Raw genomic sequence first — 25,524 nt, 5'->3', positions numbered from 1 at the left:
TCTGAGAAAAGCACAGAGTGGAAAAAAGGCCGTGACACATTTGTGTGGTCTCGGCTGATCTCCTGGGCCTGGGAAGGGGATTCGTGTGGCATTTCAGGATTGAGTCAGAAGGTCGTCTTAAGTGAGCTGCCTTATTGGCTTTCCCAGTCATTCCCGAGCTGTTGATATGCACACGCGTGCAACCAGTTGTTGTTGACAGGGAAGGGAGAAGAGGAAACAGCACAGCTGCTCTCGTGCAAGATGGTCGTCAGTAAGCTGATGGCAGCCAGTCATCGTGGCCTGGCCTTTGTGCTCAGGCTCTGCTTCCCATTTCTCCAGTCACCCCAGTATCTCTGGGTGGTTCTGTACTTCGGGGCTCATTTGGAGGGAGAGGAATCTGGAGCATCGCCCGGCTGCCGGGGTCATTCTCTGGATTGGTCTCTTCACCCTCACCCAGCCCGCTGCATTGGAAGCTTTGTTACGGACCGACCCTCGCTGTCTGCCTGGTGGCCCCCAGCTTTGCCCAGTCTGTGGCCCCCATTAAGAATGCAGTCCATGCTAACTGAGCTGAACTGAATTATTCGAGGGAATTTACTAACCAGGTATCTAATTTATGGAGATGTGTGTGTTTCCGTTCTTTTAGAAGGAAGGTTGAAGGGTCTGTGAGCCTGTATAGCTTCTAGATTTGAATGCCCATCTGGCAGCAAAGACTCAGCAGTGTCTCCCTTGGGATATTGAGCATTTGTGAACACGATCATCTTGAAGAGGGTAGAGCCCTCCGTCCCCGCACAGGTTGTCCCAGTTAGTGCTTTGCAGTCAGGCAGCTCCCAGGTCCCATGCTGTCCTGCTGCTTAATCGTCCGTCACTGGGTGCAGTCACCTTCCTTGGCCAGGCCTCGGCCCTGGTCTTTGATAGGGAGCTGGCCTTGGTGCTTATGAGGACTGAGATCTGATGTCAGTTCTTGAGGGCAGGGGCGGGTATGTGGCTAGTGTTCCGCCCACAGTAGCGGGGCCTGCTGGTGGTACTGGTGTTGCCGGTGATCGTTGGCAGCCTGGAAAAGGTTTCATGAGCATATGTGAAGAAAATAGGTCACAAGATGAGGTATATACTAGAGTGAAAATTATGAAGAAGATCTCTGTGCGTGTGGATGAAAAAGGTGGGATGTGAGGAGATCCAATAAACTACCTTGTGGATAAAAAGAAACTTTTTTAGCTTTCCCTTAAAGGCTTAAATCTGTTCCTATTCTCAGGCATATGGACATCTTTTCTAAGGAACTAGAAATGAGGACAGTCATGGACAAGGAGGTTCAAAGCAGTAGTATATAGGGAAGGTTGGCAATACATCGTGTTCCCAGAGGTAGAGAAACGGTTAAAACATGTTTCATTGGGAGGCCATCAAAAGCCATGTTTTCAAACAGCTTTACTTTTTAAGAAAACTTTCAAAAGATTTTTTTTTTTTTATCGGAGATAGAACGAGAGTGAGAGAGAGGGAGCGCGAGTGGAGGGGAGGAGCAGAGGGAGAGGGAGAAACAGATTCCCCGCTGCGCAGGGAGCCCGACGCAGGGCTCGATCCTAGGACCCTGAGATCATGACTGGAGCCGAAGGCAGACGCTTAAAAGACTGAGCCACCCCGGTGCCCCCGTGTTTTCAAAGGTCTTTAAATGTTACAGGGAAACGTTCCTGTTCTAGACAAGTAAAGAAACAAACCCGGATGCAAAATTACACTCTTTGCCATCTTTCTTCTTTGTGCTAAAGAAGTAACTTTTTTACGCTCCTGAAAAATGCCTCGGGACTGTCTCTCTACAACCATGAGTATCGTTGCAACGATGTGCAGGCCAAGAGCCACCGTGCCCGTCCCTCTCTCCGCAGAGCCCGTGTTCTGGTTCTACGTGAAGGAGGTCCTCAGCAAGCACGAACTGCCGCGCTTCTACTCCCTGCGCCACATCGCGTCGGATGTGGGCCGCGGCCGGGCCTGGCTGCGCTGTGCCCTCAACGAACACTCGCTGGAGCGCTACCTGCACACGCTCCTGGCCGACCGCAGCAGGCTCAGGTACTGGGGCGGGCTTCCCGGGGGAGGCGCAGCCGACAGGCTAGAATCGCAGCGTCTGAGCGCCTCTGCTTGTATCCCAGTCTCCTTGTCGGGGGCTCGCAGGTTCCCTTCTTACAGTCCCAGCATGTTTGGCTGTGCTGGGGGCACAGAGGGTTTGAGAATGAGCGAGGGAATGAGTGCTCATAAAGGGCTCAGCGTGGCACCTGCATACGGCAGGTTCTCCGTAAGTGCTTGTGATTGAGTTGTGGGCTGTGGGGGGCGCTGCCATTCCAGGGTACAGCCTGCTCTCACTTGGTGCAATTTTAGTTTGGCCTCCTTTCAGACCCAGTTTCTTTCTTGGTAGAAATTGGGTGTTTAGAGCTCAGTTTTGTGTCTGTCTTAACTTTGTGCTGGGTTCTTTACGATTCCTTCTGTGTTTTTGAGGTTAATTCCGTCCCAAACTGACTGAAAGAAATAAGGAAACGTTGTGCTGGGGAGTAAAGTCAATTGTTATTTAACAGCAACAACAACAACAAACTGTTTTATGACGTTTCCTTTTTTTTCTTGATTGTAAGCATACAGCTCACCCTATCCATTAGTGTAGGTCAGTTTATGCTGCTACAACAAACAGCATAAAACCCTCCATGGCTCAAGACAGCCACCTTTTCTTCTTCCTCCTGATGCGTGTCTATCACGGATGAGTCCCGTCTCAGGGTCCCAGGCTGACAGAGGCTCCGTCTTGACAGATGCTGTCATGATTACAAGGTAGGAAGAGGGACGTGGTTGAACTGAGCACTGGCTTTTGAAGCTTCTGCCCAGAGAGATCCTTCACTTCCACCCACATTTAACTGGCCGCGAGTCACGTGGCCACAGCCCAGCTCCGTGAAGTGGGAGCGCGTGGCTGTCACCTAGCCGTGGGGGAAGGGCACTGATGACGCATCAGCCGTGGTACTGTCAGCCACGTTCCTTTCCGAAACATGTGACAGTGCTGTCATTTTCCTGTATTCGTGATGTTAGCAGGGACTCTGTCTCTGTCAGTGGCTATTACTTACTGCCCGAGAGTAGCGGACTAGACGTGTTGCTTTGTGTCACCCGACAGTGCAAAGTGATCAGTCCTGTGCTGGTTCCTTGAGTAGCTTCCACATTAGCAGTGCCCAGATCCTCAACAGTGAGGATTTAATTTCAGTGAATTAATTTAATTTAATCCAATAAGCTGGTATTTCATTCATGCCTTGATGCAGGCCCATGATTTTACATGCTGCTCTGCATTCCCTGGTTTGTCTCCTCTTCTGTTTTTTGTGCTGCTGGTGGTCACCTGTCTGAAGTTCTCCCATTGATGATACCTGTGGTGCCCTGTCCAGCTGTGTGCTCGGACTCTGGGTCTGACGTGGAAGGCATGGGGGCCGGGACTGCTGTGCTCACTGCACCCTGTGCTACTTGGGTCTGAGCCCCGAGGCTGGGGATATCTGGGTGCACCCCCTGGGCCTTAGGCAGTTTTAGTTGACGAGAACATTCTCCTGATTCTTACAATGAATTTTTTTTCTTTCTTTGTTTCTTTTCAAGATTTTATTTATTTGACAGAGAGAGAGCAAGCGAGGGAGGCGGAGACAGTGAGCACAAGCGGGGAGAGGGCATAGGGAGAGGGAGAAGCAGACTCTCCGCTGAGCAAGGAGCCCAATGTGGGGCTCGATCTTGGGACCCCGGGATCATGACCCAAGCCGAAGGCAGACACTTAACTGACTGAGTCATCCAGGCGCCCCTACCATGAATTCTCATGAAGCTCTTTCCAGTAGATCATTTGCAAGGAGTTCAGGGATGTACAGCTCAACACCAAGGTCGTCTAGAACAACGAGCTGTCGAAGTGAATCCAGATGTTATCACAGTAGAACTCACCCAGATCACTAGCCACTTACCTACCAAGATGTGGGAAAACCAAATTCATTCACATGCATGGAAATGGGCTCCGATTCTGAAAGCATCCCAGTCTTGGGAATTGGAGGTACAGTGGCAGTGGCAGTGGCAGTGCCAGCTTGAACGTGTAGTCTGCACTCGGGCCGACGCTCTGCTGGGTGAGTGCATTGGAAGTGGGGCGTTCCTGTTCTGTCAGTTGCTCTCAGTCACTTCCACAACGGATGCATCCTGTCCCCTGCTGCACTGCAAGTCCCTGACCACTGGCTGTGCTCTAGCCACGTGAGCTTTGACTGCATTGAGAGTTCTCTGACTTGGTAGGGAAGTCAGGGGTTGAAGATGCTTGCTTGCTACTGCTTAGCAGGTGTTGGATACAGAGCTGGGGAACCAGCCTGGGGCCCCTGCCTCGGAGCCCTGGCCGGACCGTCATTGTCGGCGAGCTTGGACAAGCCCCGTAGTCCTTGCTGACCCCTTTCCTTCTACTGCCCTTGAGATTCATGGGCCCCTTTGAGGTCTCCAGCCCTTTCCAGGGGTAACTTGGGCTTTAGGTCTGCAGCCCAAGCAGGTGTTACACACAAATGCTCCAGCTGATGGAACCATGGAGCTCTGTCATTGTTTCCGATTGTCTCTTGTGGTAGCCCAGGCATGGCTCCCAGGGGTCAGCTCAGATTTCCTGCCTGTGTCTTAGAGACCTTGCTAGACTGGATGCCACCTCTCTTCTCCTTTGCTGCTTCGTCAATAACTGCATTTACATTTCATGCCTGTTTCAGTTCACTCAAGCTGGGGACCAATGAGGAGGTTGTAGGATATATACTTTCAATCCTTTGTTTATTGCCGGAAGCTTTCGCTGGGCAGAGACCTTGGGTCTCCACTCTGGCTGAGCAGGCATGGATTTTCCAGGGAGCCCCGTGAGGGAGCAGTCTGGCGGATGGATGCTGAGAACCGCTGCTCAGAACTTTCCCCCTTTCTCTTTCAATTTGCAGCGCTTTTTATGAAGACTGGTCTTTTGTGATGGATGAAGAAAGGTCTAGCATGCTTCCTACCATGGCAGCTGGTAAGCCTGGTGCAGGCCAGGAGTGACGGGTCCTTGAAGCTTGGCGAGCAGAGTCGGCTGCCTGGGAGGGAATTTTTAGCTCCAGGAGAGGCTGTGATTTTTCCCTGTCGCTCCCCGACTCAGTGAGTCACTTGTCACTGTCCTTTTTTTAGTGGCGTGGGTCACTGAGTCCACTTATCTTGAACTGGATACCCTGGCAGGGAAAGCAGAGGGTTGGGGGGTTTTGGCTGTGGCTTTGCAAGACCTGGGGAATAGGAAGCGGGAGGCCTGGCTTTGAAGCCTGGCTCTACCCTTTCCTGGTTGGTGACCTGGGGGCAGGTCCTGTGAGCTCTGTCCCCCTTATTTCCCTCCTCTGCCGAGCGGTGACCCTGTTAGCATGGGACTCGCTTGTATAGGGCTGTGAGAGAATCAGGTGCGGTGAAGAGTCGCGTCCTCGGCTTGTCAGTGTGGAAGCCCCTGGATGGGTGTTAGTCGCTGAATCGTTCGGTGGTTTATCGTTTGCCTCTCACTCAAAGGGTGAGCCCCACAGAAGTGGGTCTCTCGCTTCTTTCTTTCAAGAAAGAAAGAAAAAGCCCTCCCCTGAAGGTTTACACTAAGTCCCACATAGCGAGAGTTACGTTCGTCTTGTCCACTGAGGAAGACAGAGGCTTTGATAGCGATGTCCTGGGTAGGCCATGCAGGGTTTTGCCCGAAGTGATAATAGTAATGATGCTGCGGCCCATGTTTGAGCGCTTACTGAGCCGAGTGTTTTGGTGAGTGATTGTCTTTAATACCCTGTGGAAGAGACACTCTTGTCCCCGTTTTACAGGTAAGAAAACTAAAGCTCAGGTTGTACGTGACCTGACCCACGTCTCCTAGAAAGCGGCAGTGCGGGGATCCCACCCAGGCCGTCTGAGCCCAGAACTTACGTCTTAACCTCCCTGGGGTTGGCCTCGTATTTGTCTTTGACCGAGAGGGAGAGGATTGGGAAAGACTCACCTGCTGGGATAGCTGCTGTCTGCTGACCCCATTCTGTGGGAGGTGGTGGTGTTTTTAATTTTTAATTTATTTTTATTTTTATTTTTTTTAATAAAAGATTTTATTTATTTATTTGACAGAGAGATCACAAGTACGCAGGGAGGCAGGCAGAGAGAGAGGGAGGAAGCAGGCTCCCTGCCGAGCAGAGAGCCCGAGGTCGGCTTGATCCCAGGACCCTGGGATCATGACCTCAGCTGAAGGCAGAGGCTTAACTCTCTGAGCCACCCAGGTGCCCCTTATTTTTATTTTTTAAATATTTTTAAAATTTATTCGACAGAGAGAGACACAGCGAGAGAGGGGACACAAGCAGGGGGAGTGGGAGAGGGAGAAGTAGGCTTCCCTGCTGAGCAGAGAGCCCGATGCGGGGCTCAATCCTAGGACCCTGGGATCATGACCCGAGCCGAAGGCAGACGCTTAACTGTCTGAGCCACCCTGGCACCTCTTGGGAGGTTTTTAAATCAGGGCTTCAGATCAGGGCGGCCCCTCTTGTGTACTGTATCATTTGCCGCTCACTTACCGTGTTGGAGGTGTGACCTCCTCGTGGCCGACGCTCCAGACTTTCCTCTCTTCTGGGCAGGTCTGAACTCCATCCTCTTCGCCATCAACATCGACAACAAGGATTTGAACGGGCAGAGTAAGTTTGCTCCTACCGTGTCAGACCTCTTAAAGGAGTCCACGCAGAATGTGACGTCCCTGCTGAAGGAGTCCACGCAGGGGGTGAGCAGCCTCTTCAGGGAGATCACGGCGTCGTCTGCCGTCTCCATCCTCATCAAACCCGAGCAGGACACCGACCCCCTGCCCGTCGTGTCCAAGCACGTCAGCGCCGGTGAGCGGGACCGGGTGTGGGAGTTTGAACCGAGGGGTCGGGTCCAAGGATGGCGGGCTGTGGCCGAGCGGGACACACCTTGTAGGCCGAAAGCGCCAAGGGAAGGCTCATGCCCTTGGGTTTTCAGTTTGCACTTGTGTTTATTTTTCTTCTCCTCACTCACTCCGAAAGGGACAAAGAGCCTTGCTGAGATGTGAAGACGATAGGGCTGGGAGCGTATTCAGCTCACCGACAGCAAAATGACAGTGACAGTTTCTTGGTCACATGAAGCCCCACGAGCCTCATCTCCGTTCGTTTGTTCCTTCCTCCATTCATTCATGTGTTCGTTTACTGCAGTCTGTGTGCTGGGCAGTGAACTAGGAAGATCTCTAGCGTTTAGCCTGCTTTGCAGGCTTTTCTGGGTTGGGGAACAATAGATATTTAATGACAGATTATACCAGATTATAAGTAATTATCCTTCTGATAAATGAGATGAAAGCCAAGCACGGGGTGCTGTGGAGATTGTGCACTGTGGGGGGGGGTGTGACATTTCAGTGGAGGCCAAGAGGAAGGGAAGAGTTGTCAGCTTCGTCTCTAGGCTGGGGATGCCAAAGAAAGTTGATTTAGTTAAGATCCATTTTGTGACAACTTCGTGATATGCCTTGAGCCTTCTGGGAGATCCAGAATGTTGCTACGGCAAAAGTGGAGATTTGGGGTTTAAGGACGTAGCGCTAGTATTCGCAGATCTCTTTAACAAGGTAGTCATCGTGGTCGTCTCCTTGGAATTATTAGTGATGGTGAAAACTCAGTCTTGTGGGGTCTTTATCCGTCTTGACCTCTCCTCCTCCATCAGAGACACCAGGCAAAGGACACAGGAAAGAGGACTGTGAGGGCTTTGTGTGACAAAGATGTTGGAATTTGTATACCTAAGAGTGTCCTTTTCACTGCTTTTGACACTGTCTCAGAGTCTGATACACAGACGAAGCCTCACCGTGTCATAGCTTGGCTTCGATTGGAACGGAATGTCGGGAATCAGCTCAAAGTGTCTCATGGCCAAGTTGGACGATTGCGATGGGTGAACTGGCTTCTCTAAGTACTGGTCACCAAGGCAGCATTGATTTCGGTTTCAGTTTAGTCTTTATTGTGTAACAGCTCCAAAATGTTATGGCTTGAAACAGCCACGATATATTATTATTTTCTTCATCAGTCTCTGGGTTAGCAAGATGGCTTGCTGACTCCCCGGACTCCGTCATGGGGCTGGTGGCTGAGCCAGAAGGTCCAAGATGGTCCCAGTTCCGTGGCTGGACCGTAGTGCTCACCATGGGCCGGACATCTGGTTGTCTGCCCCTGACCTCTCGTGCTCCAACGGGCTAGACTGGCTTCCTTTCCCGGGAGTTTCAGGGCCGTGTTCCGGGGGTGCATCCCCTCCTCGTGCCCGGGCTCGTGAGCTCACCGCGAACTCTGCTGCGAGCTATTGGCGAAACCCGAGCACCGAGCCAGCCCACACCCAGGCTGGAGAAGGAGGTGCGACCCTCAGTGGGAGCAGCAGCGGCGTCCCTTTGCAGACAAGGATGGACTGTGCCTGCTGAGCCATTGGCCGCCGCCCCAAACTGCTGTTGTTGGCTCCATCCATCAGCCAGGAGGGTATTTTCCCAAGTGAAAGTCACTTCCAGAATGGGAACTCCCTCTGAACCAAAGTGCTTGCAAGGGACGATTGTTATGTATGCTCTGTGGCACGTTGGTTTAAAGCAGAAGCAGAGTCCCACATCCATTTTGCTCAGTGTCCGGTAGACAGGTTGTGTGTGTGTGTGTGTGTGTTTTTCCCCAAGAATTAAAAAAAAAAAAATCTGAAATTATCTCATTTATTTTTCAGGAGAGTAGTAGAGGATTTTCCACACTCTAGAGGCAAAAATGGCTCAATCACGGCTTCGTCTGCTCTTCTTACACTGTATCTTCTTTTGCCAGATGCCAAATGTAGAAAGGAGCGGAAGAAGAAAAAGAAGGTGACCAACATCATCTCTTTCGATGATGAGGAAGAGGAGCAGAACTCTGGCGATGTTTTTAGAAAGATCCCCGGGGCCGGGGAGAGCTCGGAGGAGAACTCCGACCGCTCCTCCGTCAATATCATGTCCGCGTTCGAGAGCCCCTTCGGGCCGAATTCCAACGGAAGTCAGAGCAGCAGCTCGTGGAAAATGGACTCTCTGTCCTTGAACGGGGAGTGCGGGTACCAGAAGCTCGACGTGAAAAGCATCGACGACGAAGACGTGGATGACAACGAGGATGACGTGTACGGGAACGTGTCGGGCAGGAAGTGCCTGGGTCACTCGGGCTCACCCGAGAAGTGAGTGTCACTTGAGCTTCTAACGAAGGCTGGCGCGTTAATGGCTTTCTCTTTCCACAGCAGCGGGTGAAGTCTGAGCCTATGGTTCACGTGTGTGTCGGGCGTCGCTCGCTTTTCTGATCGGGACCGAGGCGGAAGGAGCCCGAGCTTACTGCTGCCCCTCCGAGAATGAGCAGGAGGGCAGGGCGTCTGTTGGAGGTACCGACTATGAAGTTGGTGCCAAGATGTGTGCCTTGAAATTCCTGCTTTCTGTGTTTCTTTGTTTTTGCTGCTTGGATATTCCTTGTATCTCCACTGCTCCTAGCACAGGAAGCTCTGGAGAGAGGCAGGGTTATTCTAGAGAACAGCGGCCCCCTGGCACTTTCTGTTTATCTTCCTGGGTGTGCACAGCAGGAACTCGCCTGCGTTTGCTGCTTTAACCCTGGCGGCGCAGTGGGTGGGTGTTCACGGAAGGGCCTTGATGCGCGAGAAGGCCTAAGGCACAAAAGCATAGTCTGGAGTGTGGGTCTTGGAATCAAGACAGCCTGGGTTCTTGCTGCCTAGCTCTGTGGCTTAGTTTGGACAAGCTTACTCCCAGAACCTCATCGGAGACCTGGGAGGAAAACAGCACCTGCTTTCCGGAGTCGTCATCGAATTGCCGGCATGATGCGGGTGGGGCCTTCGGCAGCACGAAAGAACACAGGTCGGCGCTGCTGCTCTCGCTGCTCTGGAAAAACTCCTGTGCTTGTCTTACTCGGAATGCCACGTGAGCGGCTGCCTCTTTGCCTGGGCCTTGCGGTGCCCGGTGCCATCCGTCACGGCCGGTGTCAGGCGGGCATCAGGCCTGCGTCAGACAGACCCAGCCGGAGACCCTGCAGCAGGGGGCAGGGCCCGGTGTCTCTGGTCCTAAGCTTCTGATGTTCTCGTAGGAGTCTTCTTCTTTCTCATGAAGCGATGCCTGTTTCTGATTCCTGCTGTCGTCGTCGTTCACGCGGGTACCCGTCCTGGCGGCGTGGGCTCATTGATCTTCTGTGGGAGGCGCCGCGCCTGCCTGTGGCAACAGCGGGAACTGGCCTGGGGGGTTAGTGGGCGCCCTGTCTAAATGGACGTAAGAAGGGGATTCCTCAGAGAGCGGAGGTTTGTCCGAGCAGGGGGCGAAGCAGGGATTGCGGGTAGCTTGTGCTGTGCTCCCGGGCTTCTGCTGTTAGATAGTTACTGTGTCTCTACATAATGGGGACTGTTGGTTGGTGGACAGATCAACACGTCATGCTTTGCTGACAGCCCCCCCAGCCAATGTTCAGTATGTAGCTCTTTGGCCTTTGCTGTCGTTCTTATTTTTGTTTTTTTGTTATCAGCCATTCTGAAGGGAATGTTTTCTCGCACAAGGCTTTTTTCTACTCCTGACGTGTGGGTCAGTGTCGCTTCCCTGAAGCATTGGCTCTGGCTCACGGGGTGAGTGTTTTCTACTGGAACCCACGTGTTGCAACCTACCGTGTGAGTCAGGGCCTCCAGAGAAGCAGAACCAACAGGGGGGACCCCCCCCCCACCTTATTCATGGGTCCACTTGCCATGGTTCCCTTTCCGTGGTTTCAGTTATCTGTGGCTGACCTTGGTCCTGAGCAGGTGCTGCTTCTCCTCGTGGATCATCACAAGGTCGGTGGTAGCCTGGCTCAGGTCATTCACCCCACTTTGTCCCACGGATGCTGGCAGGTGGGGTCCGAGGACCCAGAGGGCTCCCACAGGAACAGCCAGGGGGTTCCCCAGCTGCATGCAGGTTAGAAACCCAGTGCGAGCCAGCAGGAGGTGAAAGCAGAGTTCATTGAAGGCACAGAGAGTGTGCAGGTACACAGTGTGAGACCCAGAAAGGGTCTGGGGGTTTTTACTGAGGATGGTGGTCTGGTGTCTGCCACCTCTCAGGCATCCAGGAGCCAGAACAAAGATGAGGACCCAAAGATGAGGTGTTATTCCCGGGAGCCAGGGGGTCTCGGCATCAGGACGTCTAGTGCCTGTGGTGTAGATTACACAGATGATGACTTTCTCCGGTCACCCTCACCTGGTCCTTCCTTAGATGTTATCTGCTCTAAAGAAATCATTAACTCCTTGTCCCCTACAAGGAAGACGTGTGCTGTTTGCGTTAGGAGGCATGCGTAAAGTGGAGACCCAGGTCCAAGCAAGGAAAAGAGCAAAAAGCAGATTTTTAAAAAAAGATTTATTTATTTGAAAGAAAGAGAGAGAGAGCACAGAAAGGCAGAGAGAGAAGCAGACTCCCAGCTGAGCAGAGAACCCAGGACCCAGGATCATGACCTGAGCTGAAGGCAGACTCAACTGACGGAGCCACCCAGGCGCCCCCAAAAGCAGATTTTTATGGAGTCCTTCAGTTTCCCTGTCTCGTCATCTAATAGGCAGTTTGTCATCTCATGTCATCGCAAGAAGGGTGACTCCAATACAGATATTTTGAGAGAGAGAGGCCACATTCACATAACCTTTTATTGCAGATTATTGTTGTAATTGTTCTATCTTATTTTATTTTATTTATTTTGTTTGAGAGAGAGAGAGAGAACATGAATGAGGGGGCAGAGAGGTTTTTTTTTTTAAGATTTTATTTATTTGTCAGAGAGAGACTACAAGCAGGCAGAGCAGCAGGCAGAGAGAGAGGGAGGAGTAGATTCCCCATGGAGCAGGGAGCCCGATGTGGGGCTTGATCCCAGGGCCCTGGGATCATGACCTGAGCTGAAGGCAGCTGCTCAACTGACTGAGCCACCCAGGCACCCTGGAGCAGAGATAGTCTTAAGCAGACTCCACGCTGAGTGGGGAACCCGAGGCAGGGCCTGATCCCACAACCCTAAGAACATGACTCGAGTTGAAATCAAGAGTCGGGCATTTAACCAACTGCACCACCCAAATTCCCGTTCTATTTTCTTATTATTGCTGTTAATCTTTATAGTGCCTAATTTAGAAATTCAAGGTTATCAGAGGGGTGTATGGATAGGAAAACACAGCGTATGTACTGGGTTCAGTACTTGGTGCAGTTTTAGGATTTCAGGAATCCCCTGGGGGTCTTGGAGTGTGTCTCCTATAGATAAAGGACAGAACTACTGTCTGTCCATCTGTACCTGTCTGTCTAGATTTGTTTTAAGGAATTGGCTCACGTGATTGTGGAAGCTTGATGGGTCTGGAATCTGTAGGGCAGATCAGCAGCCTGGAGACCCAGGGAGGAGTTGCAGCTTGAGTCCAAAGGCCGGCTGTTGGCAGAATTTCTTCTTTGGGGGACCTTGGTCTTTTTCTGTTACAACCTTCAACTGATTGGGTGAGGCCCAGCTGTACTGGGGAGAATGATCTGATCTACTCAAAAGTCTAGTGACTGGAGTGTTCAGCTCATATAAACGTACCTTCACAGAAATGACCAGAAGGACGTTTGATCAGACAGCTTGCTACCATGGCCTAGTCCAGTTGACACAGACAGCCTCCACGTTCTGTGTATCTGTGGGTAGGCACGTCTCGGAGTCGATTCGCTCTGTGTGTTGTGGCCTCAGACGCAGTCATTTCTCTTCCTACCAGACTGTGCCATGGAGGGAGGCCTGAGGGGGAGGCCAGCTTGCGAGCCAGGGGAGCCGCCGCGGGCATTGTGATGTGTGATACACAAAACAGTGCAGGGTCACCTCTACAGGGCCCGGGCCCTTCAGGGCCACTGGGCCTCCTGCGGATTATGGGCAGCCTCTCCCTGGCGTAAGGGGGGATCTCAATCGAACATTCTGCGGAGCATCTTGGGGAGGAGCAGAGGAATGATGACATGGCCTACTGAGTAATCCTTTCATTTTGATTCTGAGCTAACGTTCGCACGCAAGGTCTAGGAGCCTGGAGGGGCCAGAGCCTGAGCAGCTAATAGCACCGCCAGGTTCGTGAGGGACAGGCGGCCCGGCCAGGAGACGCCCGCTGCGGATGCAACTGCTCTGGCCACGGCAGCGCGCCGATGGTCTCTGAAGTGCTCTGTTGGCCTAGAGCTGGGTTTACGTCTCTCTTCGCTGGCAATTAAAGCCCCTCCGATGACCGTGGAAAATCTAGTCCCTCCCACCTCGATATTTACCAGTGTTTGCTTTGCCTTTTGTTTTTGTTTTTCTTAAAAGAGGGTAATATCTATATTATAGAAAGAGGTTTTTCTGTCACTTCTTACGTGATCTCTGACACCTGTAGGGAAGTGGGTTGAAAACATGATTCAGGGTGCCTGGGTGGCTCAGTGGGTTAAAGCTGCTGCCTTCAGCTCAGGTCGTGATCCCAGGGTCCTGGGATCGGGCCCCGCATCGGGCTCTCTGCTCAGCGGGAAGCCTGCTTCCTCCTCTTCTCTCTCTGCCTGCCTCTCTGCCTACTTGTGATCTCTGTCTGTCCAATAAACAAATAAAATCTTAAAAAAAAAACATAATTCAAACAGAATCAGAAACATAGGGACAAACGTTACACCTCACTAGCAACTGAGCAAGGGCACAGTGCTTCTGGACACTGTATTTTGCCACGATTTAGAACTGGATGAAAGGAGAGCCCCCGGTTAGCACCTTGGGGGCGTGCTTGCTCTCGGCAAGTTATGTAGTATGGCGGGGCGCACAGGAGGCACCAGGGGGCGCCCTCACCCATCCTCGCTGCCGGCCTTCGGGAAGACAGTGTAATACAGAGTCCGGAGCCTCAGAAATGTTTATCCCACTTGATTTTGCCATTCCCCTGCTGGGACTGTGCCCCGAGGACAGAGTCTCGGGGAAAAAGGTGACTGCGCCTAGATAACGAAGTCCGCCTTTCAGGAAGCAGAACTCCGGAGCCGACCTGCCTTAACGGCCTACTGATGCGTACCTCCCTCTGGAACATTTTAACATTTCAGGTCGCAGACTTCTGTCTTTTTAAATTAAATTTTTCGTTTCATTTTAATTTTTAAATGTTTAAGTGTTGTATTTATTTGTCTGAAGATAGAGAGCGCAAGCAGGGGGAGCGGCAGAGGGAGAAGCAGTCTCCCCGCTGGGCAGGAAGCGTGAGGCAGGACTCGATCCCGGGACCCTGGGATCAGGCAGACGCTGAGGCCTCAGGCCTGAGCCAAAGGCAGACGCTTCACCAACTGAGCCCCCCCAGGCATCCCAAGTTTTTAATTTTAATCCCAGTATAGGTACCATAGTGGTCTATTAGTGTTGGGTGTCTACTGTAGTGATTCATCAGTTACCGGGACCCTGCGGGGTCTTGAACATTTGTAGTGACCTTTTAGAGTATCTCAGTAGTGTGAAGACCAGTTTAGGAATGAATATGGAATGACAAAAGCCAATGATAAATCCTTCACTGAGTTTCATTAGGACCTCCTAAAGAAACGTCTGTGTAGAAAGAGGGAAGCATGGGGTCTCCTGGGTGGCTCAGTCCGTAAAGCGTCTGCCTTCACCTCAGGTCATGACCCAGAGTTCTGGGATTGAGTCCCACATCGGCTTCTTGCTCGGCGGGGAGCCTGCCTCTCCCTCTGCCTGCTGTTCTCTTTGCTTGTGCTCGCTGGATCTGACAAATAAATAAATAAAATCTTAAAAAAAAAAAAAAAAAAGAAGAGGGAAGTGCTAAGGACAGAGTGTCTGAGTCAGTTTTGTTCTGGGTATTGTGGTTTTTGGTGTAGTCCCCGCCCCTCTCCTCTTTTTGGCATTTTCTAGGTTTTAAAATAAGCATCTCTTTTTCCTAAGGAAAAGCAACACCTGTTATCACTAAGCCGACTGGGGCACCCTGCTCGGAATCTGTCTTTGCCTTAGGAATCACTTCAGTGTAAATCATTTTGGGGGAGGCATTGGTCACATTTGCTTGGGTTCTCAAACCTCAGCTGATGCAGCCTGGCTTCACCTGTGCCCTGCCTGTGTTTCTGGAACGTGGCAAAATTTCCCCTCAGAACAAATGGTGGAAAATCCCACCCGCCTCGAGCAGGTCGTGGCCCCTGCAAGGACCGGTGGTTTTGCTGCCTTCTCCCAAGGGGCTCCCTGGGGAGTGACCTGTAGGATTCACGGACGGATTCCGCACAGGTCTGTTAGGGTTATTTCCCGTTTCTTGCTCAGAGCCTCACGTCTGACCAGAAGCTAGAAAGGACTGACAGGAAGATCTCGAAGTGGCCTCTGGAAGGCCCTGACAAAGCAGCCTCCAGGCCAGATCCGTCCCCAAGCTAAGAATGGTGGTGGTTACTCTTCAAAGGGCTGTCAACAGCAACCATGGAGAAGAGTACTTGTGTCCCTGAAGCCTACACTCTTTCCTGTCTGGTCCTTGATGAAAACAGTTTGTTGATCCCTGCTCTAAACCAAAAGAGACACTACACGCACCATGCCACACGGCGGGCAGCAGCCATGAAGCCCACTGTAATCGGACTTGGAAGGCATGGTCTCAAACCCTGAAGCCTCGGTCCCACCCAGGGTGCTGAACTTGGGCAAGTCCCATAACCTCCTGCACCGTGCGTCTCCCGTTTCCCTCCGCTCCGTTCCTCCTCCCTCCTTCCCTGCTTGCTCCCTCCTGTCTTCCCCTGTTAACTAGGTAGGACTGTGATCTGCTTTGGACTTTTTACAGCTGAGTTGCAGAGCGATTCTGTAAACTTTAATGTCCCCTGCAACTACAGCCTGGTATTTATTAACGGTTCCTAGTCGTCTAGTGGCAAACGCTTACAGTGGGCAAATCCTGAGCTGAACCAGCTAGCGTGACAAAGATGTCCAGGTCGCCTTTGTCCTTCGTGGATAAGGGGATGATGTAACAGGTCATATGAGCCAGGGTAATGGTTAACCGGACCCCCTTTCTTGGAAGGGAACCAGACACGATACAGTCTGGTTCTGCTGTTCTACTGACGAGGCTTTGAAAACCAGCGAGGTGATGGGACACTAACCCCAGGTCACGTGGCTGACATCATTTCAGAGCTGGGGACACCGTGCTTTCTCCTGCTTCAGAACTTGGCACCTGCTGTCCCCTCACCAGCGTCCCCCTTGTCCATCCTTCTCTTCCCTCTGCCCACCCCGTGCCCTCACCTTCAGCTCTCGCCTCTAACCTGTGGCCTTCCTGACCCGCTCCGCGACTCTGAACTGCTGTCTTACGTCTTGCAGGATTGTGTGATTCACGTCCGGGTCCCCCACCAGACTGTAAGCTCCCCAAGGGCAGGATAAACCCCATTTATTTGCTGGCGGTTTGGGCAGCACAGGATATATGTGAGCACAGAGCCTGGTCCGTAGTAGGTGCTCAGCGAACCCTGGCTGGAGGAATGGAGGCACACTGTCGGATCTGGACCGCACGCTCCCGCTCCCAGCCTGGGCCTCCCGTCTTCAGCCCCGTCACGGTCTGGTTGGTTCCCAAGAGGGAACTTAAGGGAGGCCTGGCAGATGCTTGTGGTGGTCTGAGCCCTCGGAGGCTCTTCTGTCTGTCACGCAGCTGTATTCTCTCATCTATAGGCCGCTGGATGGGGACACCCACCTCTCCCAGATGCACAGCTGGGCTCCCCTGCAGGTGCTCCACGGTGACGCCGATGTCCTCTTCCCGGTCAGCGGAGTGGGCTCCTACAGCCCGGCAGGTGGGTGCTTCCTGATTCCTCCCTCCCTCCATTCGTGTGCTTTGGCTGGAGTGTCTGGGTTCCATCTGCAGACAAAGGGAGCAAAGAGGCACGGGGCTCAGGGCAGGACTGAGGGTTTGGCTTCTCTTCTTGCTGACCCTGAGTGTTTGAGTTGCTCCCTCCCGAGGGAGGATTGGGCCAAACCAGCTGACAAGTCATGAAGGAGCCCCTGAGCCTATTTGTTTTCCTTACCAGTAGGTTTTGGGGAACTGGGCACGTACACACTGACCACAAGTGGTAACCATTAATTTTGCCTCTTAGGGAGAAAGTTAACAGAACTCATAGCTCGGAAGGCCCCCGTACCCTTTGCAGCACAGTGCTGGAGGGTCAGAGAGCAGCCTGCTTAGAACCTGCTGGTGGGGTGGTAAGCGTTTCCAGCACCTTCCGTTTGGTTGAACGTGCTCTCGTGTGGTTTGTCATTTTTTTTCTTGAGCTAGAGCAGGTCGCGGGGGGTGGCGGAGGTGGGGAGGAACGTACGTGTGGATGAGCCTGGTGTGCCCAGAGGGCGAGTGTGCAGTGCCGCCAGCGCGGTGAGCGGCACGGTGCAGCGCTGCTGGCCATCCCTGGCCCATGGCACCCCGCCCCCCACCCCTACACAGGCACCGCCACCCCCTCCCAGGGCCAGGGTTAAGAAACCTTCACGGTTTTTGGATGGCTCAGGAAGCTGTTGACAGTCTGATCACCAGACTCTCTGTTGATGGATGGTTGTTTTTGTCCCAGGCAGGGGATGGAAACTTGCTCAAAGAGCTGGGGTGCAGAGCAGGTGGGCCGCTGACCGGCAGCCCTCTCCAGTGGGGCTCAGATAGCCCCGCCCCAGGAGCTGCAGGAGCTGAGCAGGGTGGGTTACCTCTCCCGAGTGGCAGTGTCCTCGACAGACGCCGGGGCTCCTGCAGGGCAACATGACTCCGTCGGCTGGGCGCGTCTTTTCTCCGGAAGGTGTGGCTGCTGGTGGTGATGGCAGCTGGCACATAGCAAGCCTGTGGAGTGAGCCCCAGCCTGGAAGGTGGCCCGTCCGGACCAGGGCATCCTCTCTCAACCACAGCCTGGGAGGAAGGGCAGAAGGCTTTCCAGGCTGGCATGGGGCCAGGCACCGGCTAAGGCCCTGTGAAGCCTGCTGTCAGCCCTGCGGCAGTGGTGGGGCCCCTGCTGTGGGGTGTCTGTGGACCGGGAGCTGGTGGTCGGAACAGAGGGTGCTCCTGTGTCTCCCCTGCTGTGCGCCCCACACTTCCTTAGGGGGTCTGCCTCATCTCCTCTTTCCTTTGAGAGGCTTTGCTCTCTCTTGCCACTCTTGAGCCCTCCCCATTTGGCCTCGGCTGAATGGCCCCCCCCATACTGGCAGGAAATTCTTCCTGGGTCTCCACTGATGTCCCCTGGGGGTGCTGGGTTGGTGGCTCGAGCTGGTGTCTGCAGGCCAGGCCAGCGCCAGCTGCTGCGTTCCCCAGGGGACCACATGTGGCCCAGATGGCCAGTGGGTGGGCTTGGTTACCTTGCCAGGGCCCATCAGGGGCACTGCTCTCTCGGACAGGGTGTGTGAGAAGGGGCGGGGCTTGCAGAGAGCAGCCGGTCCTGACCCCGCTCCGGGACCACATGACTTCCACCTGCCGACCCAGGGCCCCAGTCGCCTTGTCTCCCTCCCCACCAAGGAGGCCACCGGTCGCTGGCATGTCAAGGTGCCTGCACTTGGTGTTCGGTTTTGTTCTTAGTAGCCCCTTCCTTTCTCAGCTGGGCTCCTCTCGACTGTCAGACCTGGGGTTGAGGGCCGTTCTCTTGGGTTTAGTCTTACGGAGCTCAGCGCTCTTCCTCCCTCTGTGGGCTCTCCTTCAGGGAAAGGAGCTGCTGGCCGGCCTCCAGCGTCCTCCTGGCAGCTTTCCGGCGGCCCCACCTCTGCCTGTCACCCTTCCAGACCCAGAGGCTTCATCTTGTCACTGCCGTGGGACCCCGAGCCCCCGCGTATCTTGAGTATCCTCATCAGAGATGCTGTGTGTGAGCCGGTCTGCCAACTTTTTAATTTACTGTAGTAACAAAGCTGCCAGGAGTCCTGGAAGCTGGTGACAGCCTCGGGGGCAGAGTCGCTGCGGGTAAGAGTTGCATAGGAAGACAAATGATGTTTGCGCTGCAGAAGATACTAGAATCCGAGCCGGGGGAGTCTGCTACCTGATTGGAAGGCCAGGTTGCTTCGAGTCCCTCCTGGCCTGATCCCCTTTTCCTTGGGGGGCCTTTCCCTGGGCAGCTGTGGGTGCACTGTCAGCATGTCTCTCTCAGACTGTGCTCTTTCGCTCATCTCTGACTGCTGTCCCTTCTGATCGATACCCTCCCACTCGATCAAGGTTAACAACTTATTCTCTCTCACTCTAGCCCAGGAGCCATTTGTGTGTCTCATGACAGCTTTGCACACAGAGGGCTCTACCCTTAGGAGACCTTCCCAGCATCTTTGAAAGTGCTGGTGGCCTTAGGGTTGCTACCCTGGGGGCATTTAGCGGGAGGGGGAGGGAGGCCCGTGGTGGAGGAGGAGGAGTGATTTGGTACCTAAATCTGGGAGGGAGAACGTGGCAGAGACGGGGGCTCTCAACACAGAAATATCTTCCTCCTGCTTCTTGGATAAGGAGGCTTTGTGGACAAGGGGGCCAGGCTTTGGAGCTGCGTTTCTGGGGTCCGAGGCTCCGAGAAGGAATACATCCGTCAGGGTCACAGGAGACCCGTGCGCAGGGTTCGCTCCAGTCACTCCTCTGGGCGTGTCCGTTACCTGCACACAGCAGAGGACGTATACCGTCATCTCTCTGAAGCCGCAGGGAGCGCACCCCCGAGGTTTCCCTCCACACGAGCACTCACTGGAGGTGGGCGGCCACCGCCTCTACCCGCAGCATGTGTGAGAACGTTACAGCTCCGCTCCTCCCTGGGGGTCCTGGGCTTAGTGTTGGGTTTCAGCAGCTTCAGAGTCCATTTGTTCATTTGAAACCTTGGGTCCCCTCACCAGGTGTAACGCTCCTCAGCTCCGTGTCCCACCGCGGGGCCAGCGGGCTTCCTTGGTGACGTTGGGGCAGCTCTGTGGCTGCGCTGCTCCACTCTGAGGTGGTTGATCTGGGCGCGTGCTCCTGGAGGGTGCTGGAACCGCCTGCGGTGGCAGGGGACTGTGGTGCCCACCCGGCCTGCGTGCTGCGGGGTCTCCGCCCCTCTCAGGGGGGCCCTGTGCCTCTCAGGGCTCATGGTTTTCTGTATGCCGCCGGCGGGGGGCCCTGCTCTGCGCCAGCACCGTCCTGGGCTCTGGGGGGATCCAGAGGTGACCCCCCCCCCGGAGTTTTGCAGGCAAGGGGGGGCCAAGGCACATCAACAACTCTCCCTGCTTCTACTCCTGCCCCCACCCTGGCTGTTCTTACAGCAACTAGAGGGATCTCTTAGAGCACACATCAAATTGTATCATTCCCTTGCTCCGAACCTTTCCGGCGCAGTGAGGATAAAATCCAGACTGGCGGCCCCCCAGTCCCCGGCTCAGTGCACAGCCTGATCTGTTTCTCTTTAGCTCCAGGCCCCTAGACACGCTGGCCTGCTTCCACTTCTAGTCTCTCTCCTCCTGCCCCCTGCGCACATCCTTCAGGAAGCAGCCCATGTGGTGGTGGCTCATTTAGGGCTCTTCTGTCCCCTCCTCTGGAAGCCAGGTCTCAAGTTCACCACTGCCAGAGACTTCCTGTGTCCCCTGTGCCCTGACCTCAGCTTGTAATCGAGTGTGTGGGTGTGTAATCACCTGGTAAGTCCTGTCCCCCTGCTACTCTCTGAGATCTGTAGGGGCAGGTCCATGTCTGCCTGGTTCCAGTGTGACCCTGACCCAGGCCAGAGCTAGGCGCACAGTGGGGCGCTCAAGGGTCCTTTGCTGAGTGGGTGAGTGGTGGGTGTGCAGAGTCCATGGGGATGGGGCATGCCGAAGGGAGCGGACACCTGGCAGTGGGAAATACGTGGTCCAGGTGGAGATGCAGTGTAGACGAAGGAATAAGGCAGGGAGTGCAAGGACCCGTGGAGGGAGAGGCTCGTAGCTCAGATCTGCTGTGAGAGAGGCCGTGAAGCGGGCAAGGACTCAGCTCTACCGCTGGGCACAGTGCGGTTCAGACCCTCGCATGTTACCTTGCGATCTTGGGCAGATCACTGAAGTCCTCCAGCGCCATCTCCACATCTGTACAATTAAGGCAGTAGCGCGCCCCTCAGAGGGCGCCTCGATGGTGAGTGACACAGCCTGTGTGAGCACTTGCTCTGTGGCCCCAGTATATCAGGCCCACTGCCGCGTCCCGGCTCACGGGCTGTGTTCTGGTGGGACGTCGCTGGGGCCGAGTAGGCCTGGGATCTGAAATGCTGGTGGGTGATGGCGGCCTTTCCTCCAGCTATGGAGTGCTGCTGTGCATGTTGGAGTCCCTGTTTTGCTTCAGGGAGAGGAATCGGACAGCTGTGAGTTGGATTAACAGGTGGGGCAGGACTGCGGGGACCCTCTGTGGAGACCCCTAGAAGGTATGGAGCCTCAGCACGAGGGTGGCGGTGGACACGACTGTGGACAAGGAATGGCGGACACGGGGCACCTTGAGCTCTGTGATGGGGGGAGGTGACGGCCCCGTGGAGAGGGTGTCAGACGGGAGTGCTCTGGACAGTCGTGACCAGGCGGTGGGCCCTGCAGGCATCCCGGTGGAGCTTCCAGGCAGGCAGCGAGCCCCGTGGGACGAGGATTCAGGATTGAGGTCCCAGCCACAGGCACGTGTTTGGGAGGTTGTCCTCTTCAGCCTGCTGGCAGCTGGGGCCAGGACCTTGTTGGGTTTGCCGAGGGGGACAGAGGCCTCTGAGCTGCGATCCAGAGATGTCTTCACGAGGGAATCCGAGAAAAGGCTGTGAGGCGGTGTGTGTGCGCGTGCGTGCATGCGTGCGTGTGTGTGTGTGTGTGTGTGTGATGGTGGCGGGAGCCTGTGGTAGGCGGGCGGCGTTCCCGAGCGAGTTGCGCTAGCAGTCCCCGAGCGTTCCCGCTGAAGCATGCGTGTGTCACAACACGAGTTTCATCACGCGTTGGTATTATGAAGATGTCGTGTGGTAGCCGCTGCGGTTAGCCCTTCCCTAGTCGAGGAAGCCGAGTCGCAGAGAGGCTCGGTTTAACGCTGGAGGCAGAGCCCGGCCCCGTAAACTCACCACAATGCTCAGAGGAGGGCAGGGGAGGCCGAGGGGGACACGCTTGCTGTTTTCCTCTCAAACTTCTTTAAAAAAAAAAAAGAGCAAGTGGAATAGCTTAACGGGGACAGCAGTGTCAAAGAGACGTTTTCTCTTGAGGGTTCCCTGAGTACAGTCCCTTAAGAACTGGGGGGTCTCCAGCAGGAGCAGGAAACTCCAGTGAAAACAGGAATGGCAGGGAGGCGGCCGCGGCGCTGTGGGCCCTGAGGTGTGCCCCCTTCCACCTCTGTGCCCCACCCCCCATCGTGGCCTGGCTCTGCAGTCGGCCTTGAAGCGGCGAGTGTCTCCAAAGGGCACGTGTTACCACGGCTGACCCCGGCCTTCATGTCACCATCCAGCCTAAGGGCCGTGGCTTTGCACTTTTTTCTGGAAAGAGACCTGAACAGCCGCTAATACGTTTATGAAAATCTTTAGTGCTTCTAGAGATTATCTGTGGGCTCCCTTCTTCCGAATGCCTTCCCCACACACCCCTCTGTGTGGGGAGGTGTCTTTCTAGAAAGCAGCAGGGCACTTGGTTTTGATGCAGACAGACATGGTCAGCGGTTGGACTGTGCTGCCCCCTTGTGTCTGTCGTGAGCCACTACAGCGAGAGCGGTTTTGTCCATCAGAAAGCTGATTATTATTCCCTGATTCTGAGGCTGGCTCTGAATATGGACTTCACGCACAATTCCAGGTGGCTCAAGGTCAAAAAGGTTAAGTGGGAGGATGGGGTCTCGTATCAGTGACTGCGGCCACATCTGAGATGATGGTCCAAAACACGAAACAAGTAGCAGATTAAAATCCACTGTGCAGGTGAGGAAACATTTTAAGTCGACTGATTTAGCAGATGAGGCAGTGTCTGCACTGTGTCCTTGCCTCACGGAGAGAATGAGATGAAAACAGACAGCTGACTTTCTCTCTGCGACTGCTCTCTCCGCACAGATGCCCCCCTTGGAAGCCTGGAGAACGGGACAGGACCGGAGGACCACGTCCTCCCGGAGCCCGGCCCCCGGTACAGGTCAGTATTCTGGAGCCAGATTGCCTTTGGGATTGAGTTGTCTTGTTCACAACTGTGCGTTTTATTCTCTTTTAAAGATCGGAGTACACCGGCCGGGTTGCAAGGTCAAGGCCTTATTTCACGTATATGTCCAGGTTTAGCTTAGATCATAGAACGTGAAGTTGCCAAGGGCGTCGGAACGGGAGGGACAGTGTTTAGCAAACTTCATTTGCATTCCGCCTTTGCTTTTATGGTTTTGGGGGTCATGCCTGGGTGCCTCCTCTCCCATTATGCTTGATGTTAGCATTTGATCACAATAAGGCACGGTTTGATTATATAATATCTGAGCCACCTAGCTCTCCTGTATTTGAGAAGTGCTGAGTCTGGAATATGGTAGTGAGCCCCATATGGGTTTTCTGCTTTTCAAACAAAAGTGTCTCAAAGGGAAACAGCTGCTCAAAGTCCCCGGATGTTGGGCAGTAGAGCTCAGATGGGCACTGAAATCTCCCCGATGCCCCGGAGCCTCGTTACTCTTCCAGTTGTTTTTCTCTCTGTGCTTTTAATTTGGTGCAAATTGGGTGAATAGGGATAGATCCCATCTGCATTTTCAGCCTTAGCTCCGGGGTGGGAGTCCCTGATGACCCCGAAGTGTGCTTGATATTATGGACAGGGCTCTGCTCCCCGACAGTGACAAGGCCTATAGATTCCCGAATAGTTTGTACACAGTCAGGGAGGACTGGGGTTACCAGGTCCCTCCAGGACACGGAGTCTTTTTTGCTGTTTATTTTAGACAAATACTGAGTATTGATCTCGGGGACATACACAGACTTCGGCGAGAAGGCAGATTTGCAAGTAGGGAATCCACACCTGATGAGAGCTGCCTCCCGGGCTTTTAGCAGGTGCACCTGAGTACCCTTACACCTGCTTGGTTTTTGAATGGTGAAGTTGTATATTTTGAGCGGCCGAGTGTAACTTCCTTCTGTCTGCCTTCTCCCAGTGTGGAAGCCAGTCCTCCCAGCCAGGGAAGCCCTCTGAGCAACCTGTTACCTTCCGCCTCCGTGCCAGAATCGATGACAATTAGTAAGTACTTTCTGAGTGTCCTCCACCAACACCGGGTGAGCCTTGGGCCTGCCCATCAGTGGAGTGCCTTTGCCCTTGCTCCTGTGTGACTGCGGACTTCATGCAATGCGGGGTAGAGCCAGGTGTGTGTGTGTACCTGGTCGTGGAGTCGAAGTGTGGTGTTCGGAGCTTAGCTTCCTGAGCTGCAGCTAATACTCGGTGCCTGGGTGTGTGCACGCTCTAGAGGACAGGCTGCAGAGACGGAGCAGCACTGAGCCAGAGGGAAACTTGTATTGTTTAAGGTTTGGGGGTTTGCATCCTGGAAGGTCATCAGCTACAGAGGAACTGTGCTAGTTGGATTTCCTTTGTAGCTCTGGAGGAATCCTTTTTGTGAGGAAGGAAGAGTATATCTCTATATTCGTCAGAGACTGGGACTCCTTCCATCTAGCCTCATGGTCCAAAATGGCTATTGTGGCTCCAACCATCCCATTCTCCTCCCAGGTAGCAAGAAAGGGGAAGGAGCAAAGGAGAGACTTCCTCCATTTCCATAGGTAGGTCTGAACTTTCTTAGGGAAAGAAGTTACAACTTTTTTCTCTAGCTTTTGCCTGAAATGTACATTGCCTTCAGTTATGAAGGTAGAAGCAAACCATAGAAACCATAGCAGTTTAGCAAAATGGGTGATTTTGCTTTGTGAAAGTCACAGGCGCCTGCGAGAACCATGACAGAATGTTGTTTCTCCTGGACAACAGTTTTCAGTGCGATAATAAGGAATTCTGTGTATTCCTATGTCACTTTAATTTTTTTACATTTTGATAGTTCTTTTTCAATAGAATCCATTTCCTTTGTAGTCTGGTGTGTTTTATGTGTTTTGAACTATTTTTTTTTTTAAAGATTTTATTTATTTATTTGTAAGAGAGAGAGAGTGAGAGCGAGCACAGGCAGACAGAGTGGAAGGCAGAGTCAGAGGGAGAAGCAGGCTCCCTGCGGAGCAAGGAGCCCGATGTGGGACTTGATCCCAGGACGCTGGGATCATGACCTGAGCTGAAGGCAGCTGCTTAACCAACTGAGCCACCCAGGCGTCCCAGTTTTGAACTATTTTTTGAGAAGAGGCCCATGACCTCACTGGACTGCAGAGTGGGCCCAAATAGGTGGTACAGAACAGGAGGCCCCATCGCAGGAAGTGCACACAGTAGCCCATCGGTATGGCCCGGATCAGCCCCATGGCCTCCCCTGGCTGCCAGGGAGGCAGAGTCCTCCTGCCCCCCAGTAGGGTTTTCACTGCTAGGGAAGGAAGAGTGGAGCTTGGGAGCTAGCCGGCATTCTCTGAGTCGGGGACGAAGAAGGAAGTGACCGGACTCTGTAGGGTGGCGCAGTGCGCATGACCAGTCTGTGTCTGTAATGAAAGTGTGTGGTTCGTCACGGCGGGAGTTCAGCCGTGTGGTTATCTGTAGATCGACACACATGGGGCACCCAGGCTAGAAGTCGCTGGCTTCCAAAGTTCTGTTACTTAATATTTCTTTAAAGATTTTATTTATTTATTTATTTATCAGAGAGAGAAAGTGAGAGAGAGAGAGCACAAGCAGGGGGAGCGGCAGGCAGAGGCCG

The 25,524-nt window shown here is 53.7% G+C and overlaps 1 protein-coding gene across 5 annotated transcripts in view; it reads left to right on the top strand.

Moving 5' to 3' along the window:
- SNX29 (sorting nexin 29) overlaps nt 1–25,524 on the top strand; it is a 478,644-nt gene that overhangs the window by 58,117 nt on the left and 395,003 nt on the right. For 3 of the 5 annotated variants that reach the window (XM_082714096.1, XM_082714098.1, XM_082714097.1), the window contains exons 5-11: nt 1,848–2,028; nt 4,899–4,969; nt 6,564–6,812; nt 8,757–9,132; nt 16,533–16,651; nt 22,805–22,880; nt 23,857–23,939. In XM_082714096.1, the coding sequence (XP_082570222.1) occupies nt 1,848–2,028; nt 4,899–4,969; nt 6,564–6,812; nt 8,757–9,132; nt 16,533–16,651; nt 22,805–22,880; nt 23,857–23,939 (1,155 nt within the window). Of the gene's footprint in view, nt 1–1,648; nt 2,029–4,898; nt 4,970–6,563; nt 6,813–8,756; nt 9,133–16,532; nt 16,652–22,804; nt 22,881–23,856; nt 23,940–25,524 lie in introns of all 5 variants that reach the window. The other 2 variants (XM_082714099.1, XM_082714100.1) reach the window with 2 other exon arrangements.

The sequence above is a fragment of the Mustela nivalis genome (genome assembly GCF_964662115.1).
Source record: "Mustela nivalis genome assembly, chromosome: 19".
Classification (NCBI taxonomy): Eukaryota; Metazoa; Chordata; class Mammalia; order Carnivora; family Mustelidae; genus Mustela; species Mustela nivalis.
The sequence above is the reverse complement of the archived record's forward strand: the minus strand, read 5'-3'. Positions and strand labels throughout refer to the sequence as shown.